The 26521-nt window shown below is 32.0% G+C and overlaps 3 protein-coding genes across 3 annotated transcripts; 2 read left to right on the top strand and 1 right to left on the bottom strand.

The window, feature by feature from the left end:
- Nucleotides 1-277: 277 nt before the first annotated feature.
- Nucleotides 278-2230, bottom strand: LOC121251445 (scarecrow-like protein 32). The gene has a single exon (XM_041150707.1). It carries the CDS (start codon nucleotides 1872-1874, stop codon nucleotides 612-614), a length of 1263 nt encoding a protein of 420 aa, XP_041006641.1. The 5' UTR covers nucleotides 1875-2230; the 3' UTR covers nucleotides 278-611.
- An 8697-nt stretch (nucleotides 2231-10927) lies between these two features.
- Nucleotides 10928-11723, top strand: LOC121251464. The gene is made up of 2 exons (XM_041150724.1): nucleotides 10928-11295; nucleotides 11453-11723. The coding sequence occupies exons 1-2, from the start codon at nucleotides 10976-10978 to the stop codon at nucleotides 11508-11510; spliced, it is 378 nt and encodes a 125-aa protein (XP_041006658.1). The 5' UTR covers nucleotides 10928-10975; the 3' UTR covers nucleotides 11511-11723.
- An 8865-nt stretch (nucleotides 11724-20588) lies between these two features.
- Nucleotides 20589-21400, top strand: LOC121251409. The gene is made up of 2 exons (XM_041150661.1): nucleotides 20589-20973; nucleotides 21128-21400. Exons 1-2 carry the CDS (start codon nucleotides 20654-20656, stop codon nucleotides 21183-21185), a joined length of 378 nt encoding a protein of 125 aa, XP_041006595.1. The 5' UTR covers nucleotides 20589-20653; the 3' UTR covers nucleotides 21186-21400.
- Nucleotides 21401-26521: the final 5121 nt, after the last annotated feature.

The following is a 26521-nucleotide window of genomic DNA, read 5'->3' as shown; positions in this document are numbered from 1 at the left end:
AATGAAGAGTAGCATTACTCTTAAACAATTACTGAAACTCACAGAAACTCAATCTATGATAAAATTTTGGATTCGATCTCAAACTTTTCAGACACACTATCAACTATGAGGTTTTTCAATACTACTTAAATTACCTTATGTAAAACTATATATGAAAGGGCTAGCTAGTAAGTTACTTTCGACGTTTCATCATCTTCCTTGAAAAAAAAAAAAAACGAGAGAGAGAGAGAGAGAGAGAGAGAGAGGAACAAGAATCAACAGGCATGGGGAAACACAGTGATGAAGATTTTGTCTCTTACAGAGACAATTATATATGTACATGCAATTATCTATTTGCCTTTCATGTGACATATGTAGCTAGAGCTCCAGTACAAAGTGACTACACGGAAGCTTATTCTCAATAGGCCAGCTGCCCATTTTTTTTGTTGCCTGATGCCCATTAATGCAGCCTTTTGCCGAAGAGAAAAAAAAAAAATTAAAGCAACAAGTTTTGTCACTTCTTACGGCCTGGACCCCCCAAGAAAATCCCAACTCCCATAATTCCAAGACACGTCCAATTAACCGATTTTATGTGCAGTAATTTCAATACACTTTTTCAAGTCCACTCCCTTTTAGTCCTCCAACCCATTTGGAACCCAAGTAGTGGCAAAGACTGAGTTGTGACCCTTCCATGTCAGCACCAACATATCTTCTTCCCTCTTCATGCCCCATCCGCCAGCATGTTCATCAAGCAAGGCCCCGACTTCCTTTACTGTCTCTTCACAGAACGGAATGCTGGTACAACCGGCGTTCTTCCATCTCTGGGACAACTTAATGCAGGATTCTAACCTCTCTATTCTTTGAAACCCTTCATAACTAATGATGTTTTCAATTTTATGGCCAATATCCGATTCATATTCGATCCTTTGGCTGCTATCTTTGGGCAAGAAAGTTTCCAAGGCATCAAAGGGTATCCATAGGTAATTAAAGCAAGTTGTGATTCTGGATGTGAGACTTGATGCACTCAGATCAGAATCTTCATCTACAACCACTATAATTTGAGGGTTAAGGGCTTTAATTGTATTGATGAAGATGTCTCGCAATGAAGCACCTTGAGGACTCCCTTTTTCCTCATCAGACAGATAGTGTAGCCATTGTTGGCAATTTATTACCAAAGCTTCATCATCCCTAAGGTTCAGCATGGAAGGATTCAAGTGCCCCAACAGTGAATCGAAGTGAAAGCTAGGTGCTCCTTTACACAGAATTTCATCAGGTACCGTACATGAAGGTGAGTTATCAAAGACATGGAATTCAAAAGGAACATCACTAGACTTGGCGAAATTCCCCAAACGGAGGCCAACTTCTTCGGTTGAAACGTTAAGCAAGGGAGGGACTGGTGGCCTAGAAGAAGGCACTGTGATTCGAAGCGTAGGAGGGCCTTCAGGCCTTTTGGACAATGCGTCTATGAGAGTAGGCCACTGCATGCAATGAGTGATGCTAAAATCTAAGATGTGAACCCTTGGTACTCCTTGAATTGCCTTCAAAATGGCACTGTTCGATGCACAAAATCCGAACCGGTGCCAAGGGATTAGATCGACGTACCCGGCTAGCTCAGTCACTGACATTAACCTTTTTTGAATGGTGCTGCTTCCATCGATATTCATCGCAGTGGGGCAAACCCTAGAGGCTCTTGAGATTAGTGCTCTCAACAACCAAGAAGTGAGCCTTTGATTAGGATCTCCAACGAAAGAAGCGACATTATTTAGCACCCACATCACTTGCTGAGCCAAAGTAACATCGTTGCTCTCCAAGGCACTCGCACAGTGAAGTAAAAGCTTCTCCAAACACCCTCCATCGAGGCTCCTGAGACGTAGACGTATTTCCTCTGAGTTCATCTTTCATGGCTTTGACAATCAATTATAGGAAAAAGTGAAGGAAAAAACTAGGATTTTGTTGCCTCGACGTGCATGGTGGTCCGGGAAGAGAGCGGATCAAGAGAGGCCAGCTGGGAAATGGGTGCTCTTCATCTCACGCGTGAGATCTTGGTGGGTGGGATTGACGAGAGGTAGGGTTTTATCTAGCTAATTGATGTGAATTTGCAGGCAAGGAATATGAGGTCTTGGGAGCTGGAAATCTATTTGCATCGTGCGTTCTGTGTTTTTGAGCGAGAGAGGCAAAGAATCAAGACGTCCCAGTTTATCTTCTAGCTACTTGAACCGTATATATACTAGAGAAAGATCGCTGTTGAATGATTATCAAGATGGTATGAAGCCAAAAATATTTAGTTAAATGGACCTCGATCGATCGTACTAACTTTACCACATGATCATTTCCCTGGAGTTATTACATTAGTGTTTTGTTGGAGATAATTTTCTTTTTGGGCCGATCTAATATGACCAAGTCTTATAGCAAAAGATAATTATTTGCTGTACAAATTATGCCAAAATTCAAAGACTGATGTGAACTTAGATATTCTGTGATCACAAATAGTGATGTGATCTCAAAATTCAAAGATTGATGTGATGATTGATGGTTATCATGATCCTAAAGATTAAAGTTGCGTTTAGATATTGATATCATCTCAAGTATTTTGTGAATAGTAATAAAAAAATAATTATAAAATATTAAATAATAATAAAAAATAATAAAAAATAAATAAAAAATAATGATAAAACAATAAATAATAATAAAATATTCTCACTCCACTCCACTCCAGTACCCAAAACAGAGCACACTCCACTCCACTAGCAGCAAAAATTAGGATTTTTTTTTCTAAGTTGATCCTTACAAATTGCACACAATATAATTAATGCATGAAAATAAAACAAAACCTAACACAGTTTAATTGGGATAGCGCTAGAGTTCTTTCAACGCTAATTTGGCATATTGCTAATAATTACCTACGTGTATTGGATCAATTTTCGCTATATATGCTACTGATTCTGGCAACTCTTTGGTAATAATGATGAGTAAGTCAGGAAAGCCGTCTCAGCCAGCCGGCCAATCTTTTGTCGAGTTTGTGCATATATACCTAATATTATTTGGGACGAAACAAATATCATTACTACTTTTAATAATTAATCTCATCTTTTCAAGGTGTTTTATTACTTATAGTGATTGATGGCTACCCCTATTGCCATATATATATATATATATATATATATATATATATATATATATATATATATATATACTGGACGTGATATATAATATGAGAAAAAGACGACTTGGCTGCTTGTGCTATGTGATGCCACAATGTAAGACAATTTAGACATCCCCACGCCTTGACAAATTAGCTACTTATTTCATTAGAATGTCGTGATTCCCATGTGTTGAATAAAGACCACACAATATATATATATATATATATATATATATATATATAATTGCATATTTCAAATATTGCCTCCGGCCCTACCTTCATCATCAATATCTTCCCATTAGACATCTTTTGGCGAAATGGAATGGAATATTACGAGAAGTTTTACGTACATGAGAGGTCTAAATAGAGTTTTAAAGAGGTACTTGAACAATTTTAACCTGTATTTAGATATTGAGGTGATCTTAGATGATTTGATTAATCTGTAAATAATAGTATTTTATGGATCTCATTAAAATTTGTTTTAAATTTTATGAAAAATTAAAAAAGTAATGAATTTTATCAATGATTAATTTGATATGGGTTGAGGCGAGCTTGATATTCAAACATTACCTTATTCTCCTCTTTTTTATGTACTGGTACTACATAATTATATTTTAGAATATTTTTTATAATTATTAAATATTTTCAAAATATGATTATATATATATATATATTACTCATATTTTATTACAAGATGCTATTTTCAATCAAAATCGGTGCCTCTAATATATATTGGTAACATATTATTGAAATAACAAGAAAGAAAAAGATCATATACAAGAAAGAAAAGAATGGAGTTTCCATTCAGCTGATTTGAACCATCATCGGTCTTGGTAACGTTTGTTTCAAATCATTTGTCACTGCAGAGCTGTGCGCTCTGCTGCATGCGAAGACATGTCGCAGTCGATCACTTTGGCAAGACACATATATATACCGACGAAAATCTTGTGATTTAGATTGTACAATCCGGCCCTTTGCAGGTGAAAAGAAGTTTTTCTATCTTCATGCTACTACTGTCTTGTCTCCATGATCGTACACTCATACAGAATTTCAAGTATGATTAGAATTGTTTGGAGGTGAAATATATTAACGAAATAGTAAGAAAAAGATATTTTATTGAGTTTTAAAAAAATTAGAAAGAAAAAAAAGTTAGAATACAATTATTATAAAATTATTCGAATATATTTTTTTAAATAATTTTTGTTTAGATGTTTGTAAAAGTTGTATTAATTTTTGTGTTTGAATAATTATTAAATTAAAAAATTAAAAATCTAAAATTGAAAATTATTTTGTGTTTTAATAATATTTGAGAATGAAATTATAAAAAATTTTAAAAATTATGTATCTAATCTCTATATTCAAACAAACCCTTACATGCAACCTCGGCATCTTCATTCAGCGGTTCAGCCATTTTTAAGTCTTTTTTTATATTATATTTAAGCTTTTAATTTTTCTTGCCACGTGTCTAATTATTATATATAGCTTATAAGTCTGATTTTGGTGAGATTTTAAACATAATTATGATAGAAGGTCTTAATTGAAATAAATTTCAAGTTCGATGATCGAATGTGTACAAGTAGTAACTCAGAACTCTATCATTTTTCTTTTTATACATTTTTCTCTAAAAGAATTGTAATTATGATGCTCTTATGCTACGTTTGGATGTTGAACTGAGTTGAGTTGAGTTGAGATGATAAAATATTGTTAAAATATTATTATTATTATTTTAAGATTTGAAAAAGTTGAATTGTTTATTATATTTTGTGTTGGAATTTAAAAAAATTGTAATGATGAGTTGGAGTGGTTTGGATTCAAAAATGAGTCGAGATTAGTTGAGATGGTTTGTGAATAGTAGAATAAAAGTTGAATTATTTATTATATTTTGTGTAAAAATTTAGGAAAGTTATTTTAAGATTTAAAAAAGTTGAATTATTTATTATATTTTGTGTGAAAATTTAAAAAAATTATAATAATAAGATAAAATAAATTAAGATGAATTGATATAAATTTTAAATGCAAGCGAGACTTGTTACTCAACTTTCTTAAGTTCTTTGATTGCAAGTTTGATCTTTTCTTTTTGGCTGGGCTACATTAATGGTAATGTTTAAAGAGGCCCATTCACATATACAATTCTATTGTGGAAAGGCCCAGTCATTATAAGCCACCCTGTTGAAAACGTGCCCATGTAATCAGTGCTTAATAATAGTAATAATGCCAAGAATATAATAAATAATTAAATTTTTTTAAATTTTAAAATAATAATAATATTAAAAAATAATATTTTATTAAACTTTTAACTTTTATTTCAACCCATCTTATTTCAACTCATTATTTAAACCTCACCTTAATTAATGCATGCATTATCCTTGAGGCTAATTTCACCGGATTGATATTGTCTCCAAGAAAAATGTTAAATATACTTAAAAAGAATTTTATAAAAAAATTTACATATATATATATATATACATGTATTTTTTTATCATTTTTTTTATGTTTCATTTTTTTAATAAAAATGATATACAGATGAAAAAGCACGTAGATATACAAGTTTTTTTTTATAATTACAGTTAGCATCGTCCGAAGAGTGAAATCATAATGATACTGGAAGATAAGTTAAAAAAGCAGAAAAAAAAAAGAAGAAGAAGAAGAAGCAGTTTGGCATTAAATGATGGGTGAATTAATACATATAATCAGTACTTGTTTTGGGCGTATATATGTCATATGGCATCTTGGATAGTTGAGTCTTGACTCTTAACTAAACCATGGGTTAAAATGCAATGACTGGATGGGTTCCTTGCATCACATCAATCCATCTTCCGAACTTCCAATATAAAGTCTAGTTTGTCGGTATAATTATTTTTATCTCATCTCGTTATTACAATTTTTTTAAATTTTTATATAAAATAAAATAAATAATTTAATTTTTTTAAATTTTAAAATAAAAATAATATTAAAAAAATATATTCTAACACTATTTTATTTAATTTTTAACTTTTATCTTAATTCATAAAAACAAAAAAATTTACCTCTAAATAGAGCCCTTCCAAAAATACCCTTCCAAAAATAAGAACAACCAAAAGACTTGAGCGCATAGAAAGCAACTCAACATTCGAACAGCTTCAACCTAGCTCACGACGTTTTGTCCCACATTCAATTAACTATTCAACTTCCAATCTATGGTTGGCACTGATTTTGGGACAATGCTACAGTCCTCGCTGGAGCTTCCATTGGAGTGTAGTATTGTTTTACATGTACTTTTTTTAAGATATTTTTTATATAGATTTTTTAATACTTTTTAATATTTTAAAAAAATAAAATAAATTTAGAACATCATTAAAAAAATATTTCCTTAATCAGAAAGTAAAAAAAAAAAATTATTAAAAAATACTTTCTTAATCACAAAGTAAAATAAAAAATCATAAAAATATGTTTTTATGAATTTTTATTTTACTTCGTGATTAAGAAAATATTTTTTTAATAATATTATGATATTTTTTATTTTTTTTAAATATTTAAAATTGTTAAAAAAATTTATATAAAAAAAAACTTAAAAAAAAACACATAAAAATACACTTGCTAGACTCCAGCAGGAGATCTAGCATTTTCCCTGATTTTGAGACTCCATCACATGAAAAATTATTAGGTGGAGGTGTGTGGTGTGTGGTGTAAGTGAACTTCTATGTAGAACTTTTCTTAAATAAATATTGTTTCTTTCATATTTTTATTACAGAATGTTATTCTATAAAAATTGCTTACATAAATTATATATATATTTTTTAATAACTTAATTATCATCTCGTGAAAGTACATTAATACTACGTATATGTACGTACTAAAATTATTTAATAATTACTATTAAAAATTAAAGCTTATTTGATCTGCAAAGTGCAAACAATTAACTTCTTTTGCATTTTTGATAGCGCATGCATGCAGATCATGACACTTATTTTGGGAATGGGCGGGAAAATAATATCCAATAATATCGCGCAATTCATTGGCTACCTTGATAGTTGTGTTTTGGACGTTTAGCTTTCATTGTTTCAAGAATTCTGTGGGAAATTAGACAAAAAGCCAGAGTGCAAAATTGTGACGGATCAGACATGAATTCCCTCTTGTTGCACGTATCTACTTTTGTGGTCGAGATGGATGTATTGGCTTCCCTCAGCGGTGCGTCGTATTTAATTCATCAACGACTTTCTTCTCCTTTTTGTCATTTTGTTCCCTTAATCTAGATTTTTTCTATTCATGTGATCGATTGGCATTAGATGGTTTGCTTTCACAAATTTTTTAAATTATTTCATCTAATCTCATCTCAACATCTACACACCATTTAAATTCAAATATTTTCCAATTTTAAATTTTCTGATTTTTCATCTAATCATTATAACTTTTCTAAACTTTTAAACAAAAAATAGAATATAACTCAAAATTTTCAAATCTCAAAATAAAAATAATATGAAAAAAATTATATTCTAACTCTTTTTTAACTTTATAATTTTTTATTTAATATTTTCTCTCTCATTTTTTAAAATCCCATCAAAATCTTAACTCAAATAATTTATATACTATTTATAAATTTATCATCTTATCTTATCTCATCTGTATAATCAAACGAGATCTAAATAAACAAATAACCCAAAAAACCGTTAATACGGCGTATGAAATTATTAAAATGAGTGGCTATATATGGGGATTTCTTAAATTACATATATTGAGGGATATGTCTTTACTATTCTTAATATTTCTTGAATACATAATATATATTCTTATTTATAGGTGAATGGGGTTGGAGAAAGAATATAAATACAATAAATCAATAATAATAATCGATACTGATTGATTTATATAATAAACTAATTGATATTGATTGATTGGGTTTGCAAACGTCGACCTTTTTTTAATACAATTTCGATGATCTCGATAGTTGTTGTAATATTATATATATATATATATATATATATATATATTTATATTATTTTGTAAAACTAGCAAGAAGCACTTGAAAGTAATTCTAGTTCAATAATAAATATTTTCAATACAACAAGATAGTTCTCTAAACATTAAATCTCAGGGCTCGATTGTTTTCAGAGATGAGATGAAATGAGTTGAGATTAAAGTTAAAAAATTGAATAAAATATTTTTAAAATATATTTTTTAATATTATTTTTATTTTGAGATTTGAAAAAGTTGAATTGCTTATTTTATTTTGTATGGAGATTTGAAAAAGTTGTAATGATGAGATGAGATGAAATGAGATGAGATATTTCCTGAAAATTATTAGATAATTCTGGAATACGGATGATGCGGTATTCTTATCTTATCACAACATGTTATATATGCATGTAATTAAAAATATTTATATAAATACCAATTTTAATTGACATGGCATTTTATGATGAAAAATTCTATTTGCAGTCTTCTCTTAAAAATTATATGTGTAGATCCTTTATTAAATGAGAAAAAGAATCATTTTAAGAGAGATATTTTTTTAATTTCAAAAAATTATTAAAAATAAAATTACTTAAATTTATATTACAATTTTTAAAATAGAGACGGTACGTAACATTACTCTAAATAAAAATAAACTTTTATTAGGAACTCGGAAGTCAACTAGTGAACTCATTCTTAATTTATATATAGAACCGGTATTAGTGTATGCCCTGTTTGTGTGAAGTACTTATTTTTTCATATGAATTTCATATTTATTTATTTTTTTTAAAGTGATTGCATGGTATTTGTACACTCACGACTGTAAATATAATTTCTATAAAATAAAAAGATCCTCCTACGTCTATCGAAAAATCCCATTGAGGCTTTCTACGGACAGTGCAATTTTTTTTTTAAAATAATTTTTTAAACCTTCATAAACATTTTTTAAAAAAAATAAATCATAAATTTATTACAACATACTAGGATTTATCGGTGGAAATATCATTTCCCAATTACAAAAGGTGGCACATTCACTAATTCATACTTCAACCAAAAAACTAACATTTTACACCTTTTGTTATGGTGTTAATAATTAAGATCGTACTATATATATATATATATATATATATATATATATATATATATATATTATATCGTGCTTTTCATTCATTTTAACAGAAAATTAGAATTTAACAGACGGTGTAAAATGTTAGTTTTTATAATTATTTAAAGGGTGTAATGTGTCAATTTTATTAATTTAAAATGCAAAATATAAAATCCAACCAAGAAAACAGAATTGAAAAGCTAATAATCATTTATAAAACTTACATTTCACATTAATAATCATTTATTCGATCTAGCAAATCCATAAACAAGAAAACAGAATTGAAAAGCTAAAACTAGCTTTGTAAGAATTGATGGTCATGATGAGGTCAATCGTATGGACCTGCATTGAGCTAATATTCCTATCGCAGGATGAGAAACAATGAAAATTAGTGGAAAGTTAATGGACAAATCCAGCTTGGCCATGAACTCCTTAAATTGATGCTGCTCATGTATTTATTGATTAAAAGGTTTGTAAATTATTTCTTTTAATATTCTAGCAAACCCACATGCAAGCTAGGAAACAAATCCGCAGGATATAAAAGCTTTTAAGAGTTCAGGTCAATGGTACGGACTCCTGTTAAGCTAATCCCAGTGTATGAAATGGCTAATAAAATTTGAAAGGTAAGTATAATCGAACAGATTAATGCTATATATATATAGTTATGACTTATGGAGCGCATTTTATTTTAAAAAGAATATGATCTATTTTAAAAAAGAAAAATACACTAACCATAAATAAATTACACAAAAAAAAAAAAAAAAAAAATCGAACTCACAAGGCTTGTGTATAATTGATCTATATATGAAACCAAATATCATTCGTCAATAGATTAAAGTTGCATTTGGATAGTGAGGTATTTTGAGGTCGTATTATGTGAATAGTATTGAAAAAATAATGACAGAATATTGAATAGTAGTGAATAATATATACTAATAAAAAATAATAATAAAATAATAAATACTAGTGAGGTAGCTGCGTTTGGTTCTCAAACTCAGCTGAATTCAGTCTAATTTTAAACTGAGTCTAATATCCAAACACCCAACTCTTAAATTACTAAATTCATCCTAACTCAAAACCTTCTTATACGTGGAACCCACAACGTTTTTCAACTTAAAACATTTTTATACGTGAGACCCGCAACTTTTTTTAATTTCTCATAAAAAGTACTGAACTCATCTTAACATCTAAACACACTTTAAACTTAGTTTAAATGGATCCCACATAACTCACTCTATTACTCAACTCATTACTATTCATAAAGAGCTCAACTCAGCTCAACTCAACATTCAAATACAGTCTAATTTGTCGCCGATGGATAAACAAACCCTAGTGTAGTTGAGAAAGCAATATATGGAAAATAAACTATCCAAGAACGCACGGTGGCACGGCAACCATCGACAATTACTATCAAGGAATTCTTTTGATACGTGTATTTTTATAATTTTTTATATGTATTTTTTTAATTATTTTAAATATTTCTTTTTAAAAAAAATCACAACATCTTTAAAATTTAGTTTCTTAATCACTAAATAAAAAAAGAAAACAAGTACTGTCGAAACCATGTCGGACCCATCGTCGGATACCTATCATTTTCGATCCAAGGAACACCACAAACGTAAATCACGTAGAAGATTCCACTTTAGACAGACATACGGCCCACTGATTCACACATGCAACAAAAATACAAGCACAATTACATACATACATGCGCATCCATCCATCCATGCATCCATATACACACTTATATATACAGCTGTCTCCGAAGTCCCAAAACGTTTCCACCCGTCTGTTTTTTCTCGACCTCTAATCAATAACATATGAAGTTCTTCAGGTCATGCTACCGTCCGGGTGGAACCCCTGCGCCTTCGCAGGAGGAGGAAGACAACACCAAAACTATGTCGCGGACGGTGCCTTCTTCTTCTTCAAGGCGCAGGAGGCTGACTACCGCAGGACGTTCCAAGACTGCATCTGCTAAGAATTGGAGGCCGGCGCTTTCCATGATATCCGAGGACAAAGCCGTCGACGAGAGCGGCCGTGGACGTTGGGTTTCGGAAAAGCAATCGTACGTGTCTTGTAAATCAAGATCAATATCGTCGGCCAAGTCTCCCTGCCTCACTCACAGCAATGACGAGTCCAGGTACGTATATACGTGTGATTTGGATTCTTTAGTATTTTGGGTTCTTACAGTACCACTCCCTCCCTTGCTCCACGATCGAACTGACTTTTACAATTGGATTACTTTCATAATCTTGCTGAATTATTTGGTTAATTCTGTTCTGGTTTGTTTCCTGCAGGGACAATTCCATGTCGATGATCTTTCTGGCAATCTCACCAACTCCATTTATGTTTTGAATTCCATTAATTACAGTACTGTTCGCTAGCTGATAGCAGCTCTTTCTTTTGCTTTTGTTGTTTTCATCCAAAACTTGTATATTGGTCTGTATGGTACTGGATGGAAGGATTGAAACAGAGAGAATCAAGGTTATAACTATTGTTTAATTTCTTGGGTATTAATCATGTATTGATTGGGCAAATATATATAAGTAATGGGATTTTTCGGATTAATGATTATTTTTCTGCTAGTTTTGCATATTTCTTGAACGCTGAGTATTACATGACAGGTCCAGGAGATTATATTGCTCCTTGAGACGGTAAAATTGCCGTATGTGAACACGAAGCATGCATTCATCATGAGTCAATCTCCTAAATTCTTTATAATGGAAGCTGGCGGATGTGTATATATATATATATATATATATATATATAGGAAATAAGTTTTCTTCTTTCTTCCTTTCAGTCCTTCTCCTCGACATAGGAAAATTCGATGATGCAAGCTGGTTAATGTTAAATTCATAGTGATGATGATGCAGGTATACTTTGATTGAAAAAAACCAAAAAACCGGTTCAAAATTTGTAGGCGATCTGTTGTTTGTAATTAACGTTGAGTAGTATATATCAGAATTGTGCGTATAACCCCCGATCCAGAAAGTTTTTCTCCATGCACACATCATGGTCATTGCATGCAATTTTAGATGTTTTATATATGCATTTTTGGAGAAAACATTTATTTAGGGCTAGTTTGGATAATATAACTCACTGCTATTTATTATTTTATTATTACTTTTCATCTACTTTTCACTATTGTTTACTATTATTCAATATTTTATTATTACTTTATCATTACTATTCATATAATATTAGAAATCACCTTACTACCTAAACACAACTTTAGTTTCTCTTCATTGGGAAATTAAATTTAGAAATCGGCCAAAATTATGCTTTTGGGCAATTGGACAAAACTTCCATATTAATGATTTTGCTTTAGCTAAATAAGGTGGCTTGTGGGGGTAGTTTCATCGTTTGTTTTCACAACACATCACGTCTTATTTCATCTAATCAATACAAACTGCTAGTTCTCTAAACATTAAATTCCAATTGTTTTATATATTTCTTTATTTAGGAAAATTATTAGATAATTCTAGAGTATGGATGATGCGGTATTCTTATCTTATCACAATATGCTATGCACGGATTTAAAAATATTTATATAAATACCAATTTTGATTGACAGGGCATCTTGTGATAGGATGCAAATACCAGGTATGATCTATAGTGGGAGTATCTAATAATTTAATGTAAGATATATTGATGATGATGATGATGATGTCCTAGGTTCAAAAGTCGGAAAAGGAAGAACAAAAACAGCTTGTATTTTGAGATGAAATCCCATGACTTGCAACGTGCATTTAAAGAAAAATAAACTTTTATTAGGAACTCGGAAGTCAACTTGTGAACTCATTCTTAATGTATATATAGAACCGGTATCAGTGTATGCCCTGTGTGTGTGTGTGTGTGAAGTACTTATTTTAGGCCATGATAATTGCCTTTGCCAGTTGGTAGGTCGATAAAGTCAAGTTTAGTTACTTAAATCACACAAACGTGCAATATTAAATGAGAGCTAATATTAGTACGTACTAATATACAAAAAGTTACCGGATAATTAATTAGTATAGTACTCTACATGACTCTCAAATTATCAAGACTTTTCACTTTATATATTAAAATAAAGAGTAATATTATATATCATCGTAGAGTGTACAAGTGACTTGCATTTTTTTTGAAAAAAAGTGAGATTTATAATTAAAAAATTAATTTCTTTTCATGTGAATATTGTATTTATTCATTTTTTTCAAAGTGATTGCACGATGTTTACTCACTCATGACTACAACTATCATTTCTCTAAAATAAAAGGATCCGCCTACGTCTATCGAAAAATCCCATTGAGGGTTTCTACCGACAGTGCAAATTTTTTTAAAAATAATTTTTTAAACCTTCTAGAACATTTTTTTTTAAAAAAAAAAATCATAAATTTATTAAAACATACTTCCTTAACCATTAAATAAATTTTGGTCCATGAAAACCAATATCAACCATCCCATTTGTTTCCATGTAGGCTCTCAGTCTATTTAAGTTAGAAGAGCAAGCAAATGGTCGACCTCCTCGTTTTTCAAACTGGTTGAGGACATCATTAAAATCACCAATACTAAGGATAGGACCATTAAAACTATTAGTAATTCTCTCAAGATTGTTCCAAAAAATCCCTTTTTTTTATTATAATTCGCAAGACAATAAACAAGATTTAAAAGCCACGATGAATGAACAGGATTCGAGTACACAAACATAGTCATTACATTACTATTCATATAAACAGGTTCTACATCCATGCCATTTTTCCACATACACAAAAGTCCACCCCATTTACTGTCTGATGGGATATTTACATACAAGTTGAAACCTATTCTATTAACAATAGTACTAGTATTCACAACATTCAAAATTGTCTCCGATAGGAAGACGATATCAAGTTTTAGAGACCTGATATTTGCCCTCAAGCTTCTAATTGCACGGGGACGGGTAAGGCTCCTGCAATTCCAACACATGATCCTCATTTTTCATCTGGTGGCAGTATTGGCCTTGCCACATTGGCTTTAGAATCCAATGAAAATAAATTCAAGATTTGAGTCTAAGACATGTTACCCAAGTGCCGTGGTTCCCTTCGATATGGAGAAAATCTTGGTTTTTTTGTTTACTTTTTTGAGATGTTGCATTTTTTCCCTTTTGCATACTGGAAAAATTTGCAATCGGGATCCTCTCCATTTCCTCAGAGTCTGAGAGTATTTGATGTACTTGCTTTTGCTTGCTTCATTTACTACAAGAATCCTCTCCCAATGAGGCCGTCTCTCCCTGCCCTTCATGAGTCTGCCTTTTCTTTGAACCAAGTTCAATTTTTTCAGTGATTATTTGGCTAGAAGTTTTCAGTTTATGTGATTCTGTTTCGGAGGAGGGAGAGGATTGTGAATGGATTTATTTATTTATTTTTTTCTTCTGGGTGGACAAGATTGTAGAGGGTATATCGGCTGGGTAGAGAATATTTCATGTGTGCAGGCAGTGTTTTCTTTCAGGACGTTGCTGTTTGGCTGGCCAGAGATGTTTGACTGCTTGGACTGAGCTGAATTTATGGGCTGAGCTGAGTTTATGGGCCATTTCAAAGGGGCTGGGTCAGGTTGTGAGGGGTTAAAAACCAGATTGTTTGAGGATTGAGTTGAGCTGTGTTGTATGAGATGGGTTCGGTTTTATTGCAAAGCATGACCGGCCAAATGGGCTCACTGGCAGTGATAAGGAATGGGCCTTTGGAGTGAGTTCTATTGGGCTCTTGAGCTGTTCAAATTGTGCTATGATGTTCTTGAAATCAAGTTGAGTTCTTACATTGGATGATCTGTTTGTTTGGTTTGCTTGCCAAAGAAAGTGGGTGAAGTGATGGGAATTAATGGTTGTTGGCTGTAATTAAAGAAGTTGGCGCATCTCTTACCCGTTGATCGCAGTTATTGTGATGAATGGAGTGGATGTTCTTGGCCTTTGTGAGGGGGGGGGGGGGGGGGGGGGGGGGGGGGGGGGGGGGGGGGGAGGGACATATTTGACTATTTTTGTTCTGCTAGAGGGATTGCTAATTCTTCTTGGCTTAACCTTTTTCCAGATGCTACCCTTCAACACCTCCCCATTAGCTCTTCTGATCATTCTCCAATTATTTTGGACACCATAGGAAGCAATCATCATAGATATCCCTTCAAATTTGAAGAATTTTGGATAAGGGACCAACCTGCCAGATAATGGTACAAAGAGCTTGGAATACCTCTCATGTTAGAACCCATAACTTTATTTTATCCAAAAAACTGAAAGAGATAAAAAAAGCTTTAAAAACTTGGAATAAAAATCACTTTGGAAACATTCAGAATTCCATAAAAATTTTGAAACAAACTCTTTCAAACATTCAAAGCAATGATCTTACCTCTCAAGACATGGAGTCTGAAGCTGAGATCAAGGCACTCCTTGATGAACAACTTAAAAGGGAGGAAATCCTTTGGAGACAAAAGTCAAGAGTTCAATGGTTGACAATGACTGATCTCAACACAAAATTCTTTCACTTGTCAACAACAATCAAGAGAAGAGCAAATTCCATTGAGAGTTTAAAGCTGAATCCTAATCACTGGACGACTGGTCAAAATGTCATTCAAAACACATTTCTGGATCATTTCAAATGCATATACACTTCTTCCAATCCCAATCCAAACATTGACTTAGAAGGTTTGTTCCCTGACAAGATCTCAAACATGGAAAACAACTTTCTCTGTGAAATTCCTACTGATGATGAAATCATTAGTGCCATTAAACAAACACCTTCAAAGAAAGCTCCTGGTCCTGATGGTTTCACTGGTTTGTTTTACAAGCAGTATTGGGATATCATAAAAACTGACTTCATAGCAGCCATAAAAAATTTCTTCATTCATGGTAAGCTGCTTAAGGAATTGAATCACACCCATATTGCCCTCATCCCAAAAACAAATTGTCCAAATACTATACATCAATATAGACCAATCAACCTCTCGAATGTTTGCTACAAAATTGTAGCCAAAATCCTTGCAAACAGGCTAAAGAAGATTCTTCCAATAATTATCTCTCCTCATCAAATAGCGTTTGTCTCAGGTAGAGTCATCCAAGAAAATACCATTCTTGCCCAAGAGATCTTTCATCATCTTAAAAAGAAAAGAGAGATGGAGGGTATTATGGCAGTCAAGATAGACATGGAAAAGGCCTTTGATATGATGGAGTGGAATTTCATTTTGAACATTATGATTGTGTTAGGTTTCAGCAGGATTTGGATTAACTGTATTAAAGAGTGCATTACCACTATTTCTTACTCAGTGATTATAAATGGGAACCCCTGTGGATATTTCCATCCTTCCCGTGGGCTTAGGCAAAGAGATCCTCTTTTCCCCTTTTCTGTTCATCTTAGGTACAGAAGTTTTAACGAGACTCATTACTAGGGAAAAAAATTTGGGGCTTCTAAAAGGGGTAAAAATTTGTAGAAATAGCCCCCCAATTTCTCATTTGCTTTTTGTTGATGATCTAATTATTTTTGGTAAAGCCACTCAACATAATGCTCAAATGTTCAAAAAGTGTTTGGAAAAATACTATTCTTGGTCGGGCCAAAAAATTCATTCTAGCAAATCATCCATTCAATTCAGCTGGAATACCCGTCCTCAAAAGAAAATTGAGGTTAAGAATCTCTTTGGTTATTCAAAGGACTCTTCAAAACTAAAATACCTAGGACTTCCTCTCTCTTTTAAAGCTTAAAAAAAAATTCATTTTGAAGATCTACAAGAAAGAATTTTTGAAAAACTAGCATGATGGAAGGCAAAAGTTCTCTCTCAAGCCAGTAGAACAACTTTAATTCGATCTGTTGCTAGCTCAATCCCTTGTTATGCCATGTCCACTATCTTGATCCCAAAATCAGTCACAAAAAAAAATTGACAAAGCCTTCTCAAAGTTTTGGTGGGGATTGCCAATTGAAAAATCAAAAAATTTCACACCCAAATCTTTGAAGTCAATATGCAAACCTAAATCCATTGGAGGGCTTGGCTTAAGACTGATCTCAAATTTCAATAAAGCCCTCTTGTGTAAAATTGGTTGGAACATTTCAAATGAAAGCAATGCCACTTAGAAAACTATCTTGTCTAGAAAATACTTAGAAAATTCAAATTTCTTTGACACTTTTCCAAAAGCTTCAGATTCTTGGATCTGGAAATGCATTTTAAAGCAAAGAGATTTCTTGAAACACAGTGTGTGCTCTCAAATCAATAATGGCACAAGCACAAATGTGTGGTCTGATCCATGGACCCCACTCAGCTGAATTTCAAGCCAATTCCAAAGAACAGCTCCATCACCTTAGATAGGAACCTAGTTGTCTCTAAACTTACAATGGAAGAACCTAGAAGATGGAACATTCTACTGTTACAAGCCCTTTTCCATCCTGATACTATGACTGAAATTCTGAAAATTCCTTTAGTTCAAACAGATTTTCACAGATAGGAGGATAAACTCATATGGCTGCACCATTCTTCTGGAAAATTCTCAGTGAAATTTGTTTATGATGCCATCACTATGAATTTCAATCCACCACAGGTCCAAACAAATATCTGAAAAAATCTTTGGAAGATTAAAATTCAAGACAGATTAAAATTGTTTTGCTAGAAAATTCTGAATAACATAATTCCAACAAAATCCTTGGTGAAAAGGTTTGCACCACTAACAGAGGAGGAAGCAAAGTGTCCCCCATATGCAACAATGAGGAAGAGACTCAAGCTCATTTGTTCGTTACTTGTCCTTTCACCAGAATCCTTTGGAGGCAATCACCATAGCCCTTGGATATTACATGTTTTGTTAATCATGAAATTTGTGATTGGATTGAATGCATCATTTCCCCCACAAAAAAGTTGAACATTTTGGATAGAGAGTAGGAAGACTTTCAAATATTTGCTATCAATGCTATGGACTGTATTTGGTTTTTAAGAAATAAAATTGTTCACGAGTCTTTAATTCCAAATCTTGATAATTTTATTTCTGGCACTTTGAGAACTTATAAGGAACACTGTAATGCGTGAGACATTAAAAAAGTAAATGACAGCTATGACTGGAGAGCTACACCAAACTGGCATTACACTCTATTCTTTGATGTAGCAGTTAGACAAACAGGTAGCACAGCAGCAACGCTATGCAGATCAGAAGAGGGCTACCCAATCTTTGTCATTACAAAGCATATTGATAGCCATAACCCAAATCTAGGTGAAGCCACTGCGATGAACATTGGATTAGAGGAGGCTAGACGCAACAATATAAAAAAACTAGTCATTGCAGGGGATTCACTAGTGGCTTTGCAAGGGGCAAATGATCCTGACAAAATAGCAGATTGGATCATTCAGCCTGTAGTCAATGACATCTAATCTTTGTTGAATTCATTCGACAGCTGGCACACCAGAAAGATACATCGAGATTAGAATCGATGCACGCATTCCATTGCGCAGTGGGCAGCTTCCAAGAATTTATATGAATGCATACCCATTTATTTCACCTTGCATGTTGGATTTCCATAGCGGAAAAGACCCTCTTTTTTTTTACACTAGCTGATGATGTACAATTTAATTTAGTTTGTCTTAATCTTGTAAGAACGATTTTTATTTATGAATGAATCTATCTTGTTAATAAATAAATAAAAAAAGTAAAAAAAAAAAAAAAAAGGGTAGAAATCCTCGATCGGTAAGATTTATTGGTGGAAATATCATTTCCCAATTATAAAAGGTGACACATGCACTAATTCATACTTCAACCAAAAAACTAACATTTTACACCTTTTGTTATGGTGTTAATAATTAAGATCATACTATATATATATATATATTAATTATATCGTGCTTTTCATTCATTTTAACAGAAAATGAGAATTTAACAAACAGTGTAGAATGTTAGTTTTTATAATTATTTAAAGGGTGTAATGTGTCAATTTTATTAATTAAAAATGAAAAATATAAAATCCATGATAATTTGAGTGTGCAAAAACTTACATTTCACATTAATAATCATTTATTCGATCTAGCAAATCCATATACAAGAAAACAGAATTGGGAAGTTAGAACTAGCTTTGTAAGAATTGATGGTCATGATGAGGTCAATCGTATGGACCTCATGCATTAAGCTAATATTCCTATTGCAGGATGAGAAACAATAAAAATTAGTGGAAAAATAATGGATAAATCCAGGTTGGTCATGAACTCCTTAAATTGATGCTAGTCATGTATTTGTTGAATAAGAGGTTTGTAAAAAGCTTTTAATATTCTAGCAAACCCAATAGATTAATGTGAAGTTTGGATAGTGAGAAGATATAAGATAGTTTTAGATGAAAGTTAAATAAAATATTATTAAAATATTATTTTTTAATATTATTATTTTAAAATTTAAAAAAATTAAATTATTTATTATATTTTGTATTAAAATTTAAAAAAACTATAATAATAAAATAAGATGAGATAAAATACTTTCGCTTTAATTATATCATCATTTGTTTTCAAAGTTAGCTAGCAGTTATCACGATAATTGAGTTTGGTCAACTACTTAACATGTTGGAAAAGTAAATGATCTATACAATCACGTTTGATTGCTGCTTTAAAGGGATTTGAAGGTCGGTATTTTGGTAAACCTGATGTCAACCTGTCTCCTCCTGTATATGCATGTCTACTTTTTTTCAGGATGCATGTATATGCATCGGTACTTTACCAAACTATCTTGTTGTACTGTTGATCAAAGATATATATATGTAGTTCTATTTATAAGCTAATTGATTGAGTTGGTAATTAATTATATGCTTTTAATTATTGGCTTAAAGTATTAAATAACTCCAATGAAAATTTATAAATCCATAGTGTAAAAAAACATTATTTAGGATTTAATTACAAGTTAAAATGAAGTAGAAGAAATCCTCGTTTTAATTTCTATAAAAATTTCTAGCATTATAAAATTTTTTTATAAAAAATAAATTTATAAATTGACGAGAAAGGTTATTAATTAGGTACTCTTATTGTATAATAATTTGTCGCAGATGGATAAAAACAAACCCTAATGTAGTTGAGAAAGCAATATATGGAAAATAAACTATCCAAGAAGGGTGGCACTACAGCCATCGAGAATTACTACCGAAGAATTCTTTTGATGTGTATTTTCTTTATTTTTTTCTTTTTTACATGTATTTTTTTCATTTTTTTAATTATTTATTTTTTTTAAAATCACAATACCATTAAAAAAATACTTTCTTAATAACTAAATAAAAAGGAAAAAAAAAAAAAAAAAACTGTCGAAACCATCTAGGACCCATCATCAGCATCCCTATCATTTTCCATCCAAGAAACACCACAAACGTAAATCACGTAGAAGATGCCAGTTTCGACAGACACACGGCCACTGATTCGCACATGCAACAAAAACACAAGCACAATTGCATACATACATGCATCCATGCATCCATATACACACGTATATATACAGCTGTCTCCGAAGTCCCAAAACGTTTCCACCAGTCTGTTTTTTCTCGACCTCTAATCAATAATATATGAAGTTCTTCAGGTCATGTTACCGTCCCGGTGGAACCGGCCCTGCGCCTTCGCAGGAGGAGGAAGACAACACTAAAACTATGTCACGGACGGCACCTTCTTCTTCAAGGCGCAAGAGGCTGACTACTGCAGGACGTTCCAAGACTGCATCTGCTAAGAATTGGAGGCCGGCGCTATCCATGATATCCGAGGACAAAGCCGTCGACGAGAGCGGCCGTGGACGTTGGGTTTCGGGAAAGCAATCGTACGTGTCTTGTAAATCAAAATCAATATCGTCGGCCAAGTCTCCCTGCCTCACTCACACCAATGACGAGTCCAGGTACGTACATACGTGTGATTTGGATTCTTTAGTATTTTGGGTTCTTACAGTACACTCCCTCCCTTGCTCCACGATGGAACTGACTTTTACAAGGATTATTTCCATAATCTTGCCTAATTATTTGGTTAATTCTGTTCTGGTTTGTTTCCTGCAGGGACAATTCCATGTCGATGATCTTTCTGGCAATCTCACCAACTCCATTTATGTTTTGAATTCCATCAATTACAGTACTGTTCGCTAGCTGATAGCAGCTCTTTCTTTTGTTTTTGTTGTTTTCATCCAAAACTTGTATATTGGTCTGTATGGTACTGGATGGAAGGATTGATACAGAGAAAGATCAAGTTTTATAACTATTGTTTAATTTCTTGGGTATTTATCATGTATTGATTGGGCAAATATATATAAGTAATGGGATTCTTCAGATTAATGATTATTTTTCTGCTAGTTTTGCATATTTCTTGAAACCTGAGTATTACATGACAGGTCCAGATGATTCTATTGCTCCGTGAGACGGTAAAATTGCCGTGAACACGAAGCATGCACTCATCATGAGTCAATCTCCTAAATTCTTTATAATGGGAGCTGGCGGATGTATATATATAGGAAATAAGTTTTCTTCTTTCTTCCTTTTTGTCCTTACTCCTCGACATAGGAAAATTCGATGATGCAAGCTGGTTAATGATGATCATGTTGCAGGAATACTTTGATTTGGGGGGGGGGGGGGGGCGGGGGCGGGGGGTGGGGAAGGTTCAAATTTGGTAGTATTTTGGTTGTAATTAACTTTGATTATGTATATCAGAATTGTGCGTATAACCCTCGATTCAGAAAATCTTTCTCCATGCATGCACACATGCATCATGGTCATTGCAACATGTATATGCTGAGCGTCGTTTCGAACCATAAACCAGTCAGTTTCTCTTCCAAATTGACAATTTTAGATGTTTTATATAGGGGTGATATCGGTCCGGTCTTAGGTAGTTTTGTGGACCACACTGGACCTATTCGGTCCAGGGATTTTCCACCTTAGACTGGACCAAGTATATATAGGACCGGTCTGGTCTGGTCTTGGGTCGGTTCATTCGGTCTGGACATGCTCCAAATGGGCTATTCAGCCCATCTAAATCTGGTTTTTTTTTTTTTTTTTTTTTTTTTTTGCCTAATTTCAATTATTTTTGGCCCACTTCAAGTTTTGTATATTTTTTAGCTAAAAATACTAAAAAAAAACTCGATCTTGAAAAATAAAATGATAAAAGAAAACAATAAATTTGCAATATGATTAATAAATAATTGTATTAGCCTATAAGCCTATTAGGTATATATAGTTATAACTTATAGTGATATTAATACTATACTATTATACATATATACATTATGCTATAATCCTGTAACTCTTATGATACATTAATATATACTAATACTATATATTATATAATAATACATTGATATAAATTATTACTAATACTATTATTACTATATACTATATTAATAATTTAATAGTGATATTAATACTATATAATAATATATGGTCATAGTCTCATAGACTCATAGTGATATGGTTATTAGTAATAAACTCATAGTGATATTAATAATTTAACACCATATATAGACAGTAGACTTATAGATTTATAGTGATTTAGTTATAATTTATAATTATAGTTATAGGTTATAGACTATAGTGATTTAGTTTAGTTATAATTATATTGACGATGTTAATTATTACTTTATTACTAACTTAAAGTATGTTAATGCATAATGAGCCATTGAATTTGAGCCATATACAACTTTTAACATTTTGTATATGAAGCAATAAGTATAAATAATTATCCATACATATTACATCCATAATTGAGAAAAATACATATTTAACATACTATTATAAATAAGCATAAAATATTTAATTATACATACTATTATAAATTTATGAATTATACATATATTATAATAATTTATACTATAACTTTTAATACTTAATAGTATTAGTAATATATTAAAGAATATATTAATATATTCATACTAAATAATAAATATATATATAGTTATAGACTTATAGTGATTAGTTATTATGAATCATGATTAGTATAACTATATAATAGTATTAGTATAAAGTTTAGACTGTTAGTAATATAGTATAGCTATATATTAGTAATATTAGTATAAGTATAACTGTATAATTATAGTCTATACTTAATTTATAATTATAATATAGTATAATTATATATTAGTTAGTGATATGATTAGGTTAGATGAAATTATATAATTAATTATATATATAAATTATAAAATATATATATATTATTTACATTTTGTCCAGTCCGGTCCGAAAAACTCCTAGATCGTGGACTAGACCGAATGAACTCGATCCTATAAAATTCAGACCGAGACCGACTGGGACCAGCCTTGGTCCAGTCAGGTCCAGTCGATTTTTTCGGTCCGGACTGCTCGATGCTCACCCCTAATTTTATAAATACATTTTTGGAGAAAACATTGATTTAGGTTCTCTTTAGTGGGAAATTAAATTTAGAATTCGGCCAAAATTTTGATTTTGGGCGCAATTGGGCAAAACTTCCATATTAATGATTTTGCTTTAGCTAAATAAGGTGGCTCGTGGGGTAGCTTCCTCGTTTGTTTTCACAATATATCACATCTTATCTCATATAATCATTATGATTTTTCTAAATTTTCACATAAAATAAAATAAACGATTCAACTTTTTTAAATCTCAAAACAATAATAATATTAAAAAAATAATATTCTATTCTATTTTCAACTTTTATTTCAACTCATCTCATCTCATCTGCGAAAATAAACGAGACTCTATATATGTCATTTTGAATTTGAGTGACATATATAGAGGGACTCATCAATATTTCGAAGTTATTTATCTATATATGTTGTTTAAGTTCTCTCATTAATATATAGCTTTTTCTAATCCCTTCATAGCTTAGTCATGTAAGAAAATATTTCATGACTTCCGCCCTCTATCCACTGCAAGAAATTTGATCTTTAGAGATAAAATCTTTTAGGGATGAATTAAATTTTGTCCCTAAAAGTACATATTTGGGACGAAAATTAAATTTCATCTCAAAACATTGATGGGGTTTTTTATGCGTTCGAACAGAAAAATATCTGTTCGAACTAGACTTTCTAGAACGAAATATAGTGTCTAAAAAAAATCCTTCGAACATTCACAAACACGTTCGAACAGTATTCTAATTCAGGTTTGAATGGTTACATAACTATTCAAATAATAGTCGTGGCGGGAAAATATATACAATTGTGCCGGGAGAAAGGTTGGAACAGTTTGAACGAGATGTTTAATTATTGGAACTAATTTTTTTGTAGAAAGTTATAAATAAATTTGGTAGTGATGGTTGTTATATTGTTCAAACGTTCCCATACACGTTTGAACAGTATTTTAATTCACGTTCGAATGTTGACATAACTGTTCGAATAATAGTCGTGGCGGGAACGTATACACAATTGTGCCTGGGGAAAGTGAGAACCCGTTCAAACGCTATATTTAATCATTCGAACAATTTTTTTGGTGGAAAGTTATAAATAAATCTGGCGGGGTTGGTTGCTATATCGTTTGAACAGTACTTTTATGTTCGAATGGAGTTATAAACCGTTTGAATTCTCATAAGAGGTGTTCGAACGGTGGCGTAGACAATCAAAATAAGTTCAATTATAGAAATTTATTGAAAGACATTCAAATATTTTAAAAATAAATATTATTTTAGTCTATTAATTATCATGTTCAAAAGATAAAAAAGCTAACTATACGGATTTATTATTATTTATGGTAAATTAAAATATATCATATATGTGGTTCTAGGAATTTTATATAATTAATTTAAAAATTAATTAATGACTTTTGTTATGGTAAATAAGAATTTGTAATTAAAAAAACATTACCTTACAAGGAATGTCATTTTTTATATTATCATGATCTGGTAAGTAAAATAAGGAAAATGATTTTTGGTAAGAAACAAACTTGTTATATATAACAAATAAAAACAATATAGTAATTAAATCGACAACGTTCGCTACAAAATAAAAAGTCAAATAAAAAATATAACTACTGTGTAAGACTATTCAGGTCCTTCTGTCTGACATTAATGCATCCATCAATCTCTTACAGTTGAACCATGATGGGTGCAGTGATTCTCTCCATGATCCTCTCCTTGTCCTAGATCAAAAGTGTGCGAAGCTCATCGAGCAAGGATCACATCTACGTGGTAGTAGCCCATACAGCCTGTCTATCAACACTGACATCAGTAGAAGCTGGATCACACTCCTTGCTACTATCTTGTGCCACTGGAACATTAATGTGAGCCTTCCACAAGTGGCCCTAGCTCTTACTAAAGGTGATCTTGTTAAGGGACTTGATCTGTGGTTGTCTCGGCTCTGTCATTAGCACATCAACCTCCATTTGAATACCGTGACTCAGAATGGATGCAAATGAGGAAGTATAAAGGTAGATCAATTGGCTCTCCTCATGCTATCCATAATAAATCGAGCACATTCGATGCCAAAGTTAGTATTGTGTTTCCTCGAATCATTATTATGAGAAACAATCAAATTCAACATTCAAAAAAATGCGGTACAATCAACATGTTTGATCACCATACTGCCATCATATGGAGGAGTCGAATCGTCATGCATCGATTGACGAATCTCATTGTGTGTGGGACCGTCATCTACTGGAGCCTCATTCTCAATGGCATCCTTACCATCTCTCCCTGCAGTCGATTGTTGTACAGGGTATGCACCAAGCTCAAGGGGGATCCTAAGAAAATCAACAATAATGTTTGCCGAGATAGTAATAATCACTGCCCAAATAACAAACAAAAATGACTCCTCATTAGCCTTCATCTGGCCCATGGCCGGATAAAACTCACTAACCATGTCAAGATAGGCCACCCCTCTCTGCTGACAAATCGGGCCCCATCCTATATTGCTGATAATAGAAACCAAGCTCTGTCCATCTCAGACAAAATCGGGGAAGTCTTCAATAATGATCTCTCGCTCTACCAATATCGGCCTCCTTATCTCACTAGCTTCATCGTTAGGTTGGCTCTCTCTCCCACGTTTTCTTCCAATGTACGCCATTAGTTCATTGTTCATAAAACAAATACACAACAAATATAAATAAAATGGAAAGTTCTAATTATATTATATACTGGGATGTTTGAATAGAAACAACTACGTTCGAACAAGAATTACTTTGTTTGAACTAACAGGTATTTAATTCAAATGCTAAATAATACCGTTCGATCAATATCGATCCATATTTGAACGATTTATACCTATTCGAAAAATATGGAACCTGTTTGAACGGTTACTACGGATTCGAACGGATAAATATGCAATTTGAACAATATAAATCCTATGGCTATCGAACAACATAAATGTTCCATTTGAATGGAGAGCAAAAACTATTCGAACGGTTCGTCAGCTTAGTTTTTAACATTTGAACGTGTTGTTTCATGTTTGAAGACTAAAATGTCTGTTTGGAAAATGCTCATTCGAACAACTCTGAAGCCGT

This window comes from Juglans microcarpa x Juglans regia, chromosome 2S (genome assembly GCF_004785595.1).
Source record: "Juglans microcarpa x Juglans regia isolate MS1-56 chromosome 2S, Jm3101_v1.0, whole genome shotgun sequence".
NCBI lineage: Eukaryota > Viridiplantae > Streptophyta > Magnoliopsida > Fagales > Juglandaceae > Juglans > Juglans microcarpa x Juglans regia.
Note: the sequence above shows the minus strand (reverse complement) of the source record. Positions and strands in the feature narration are given on the sequence as shown.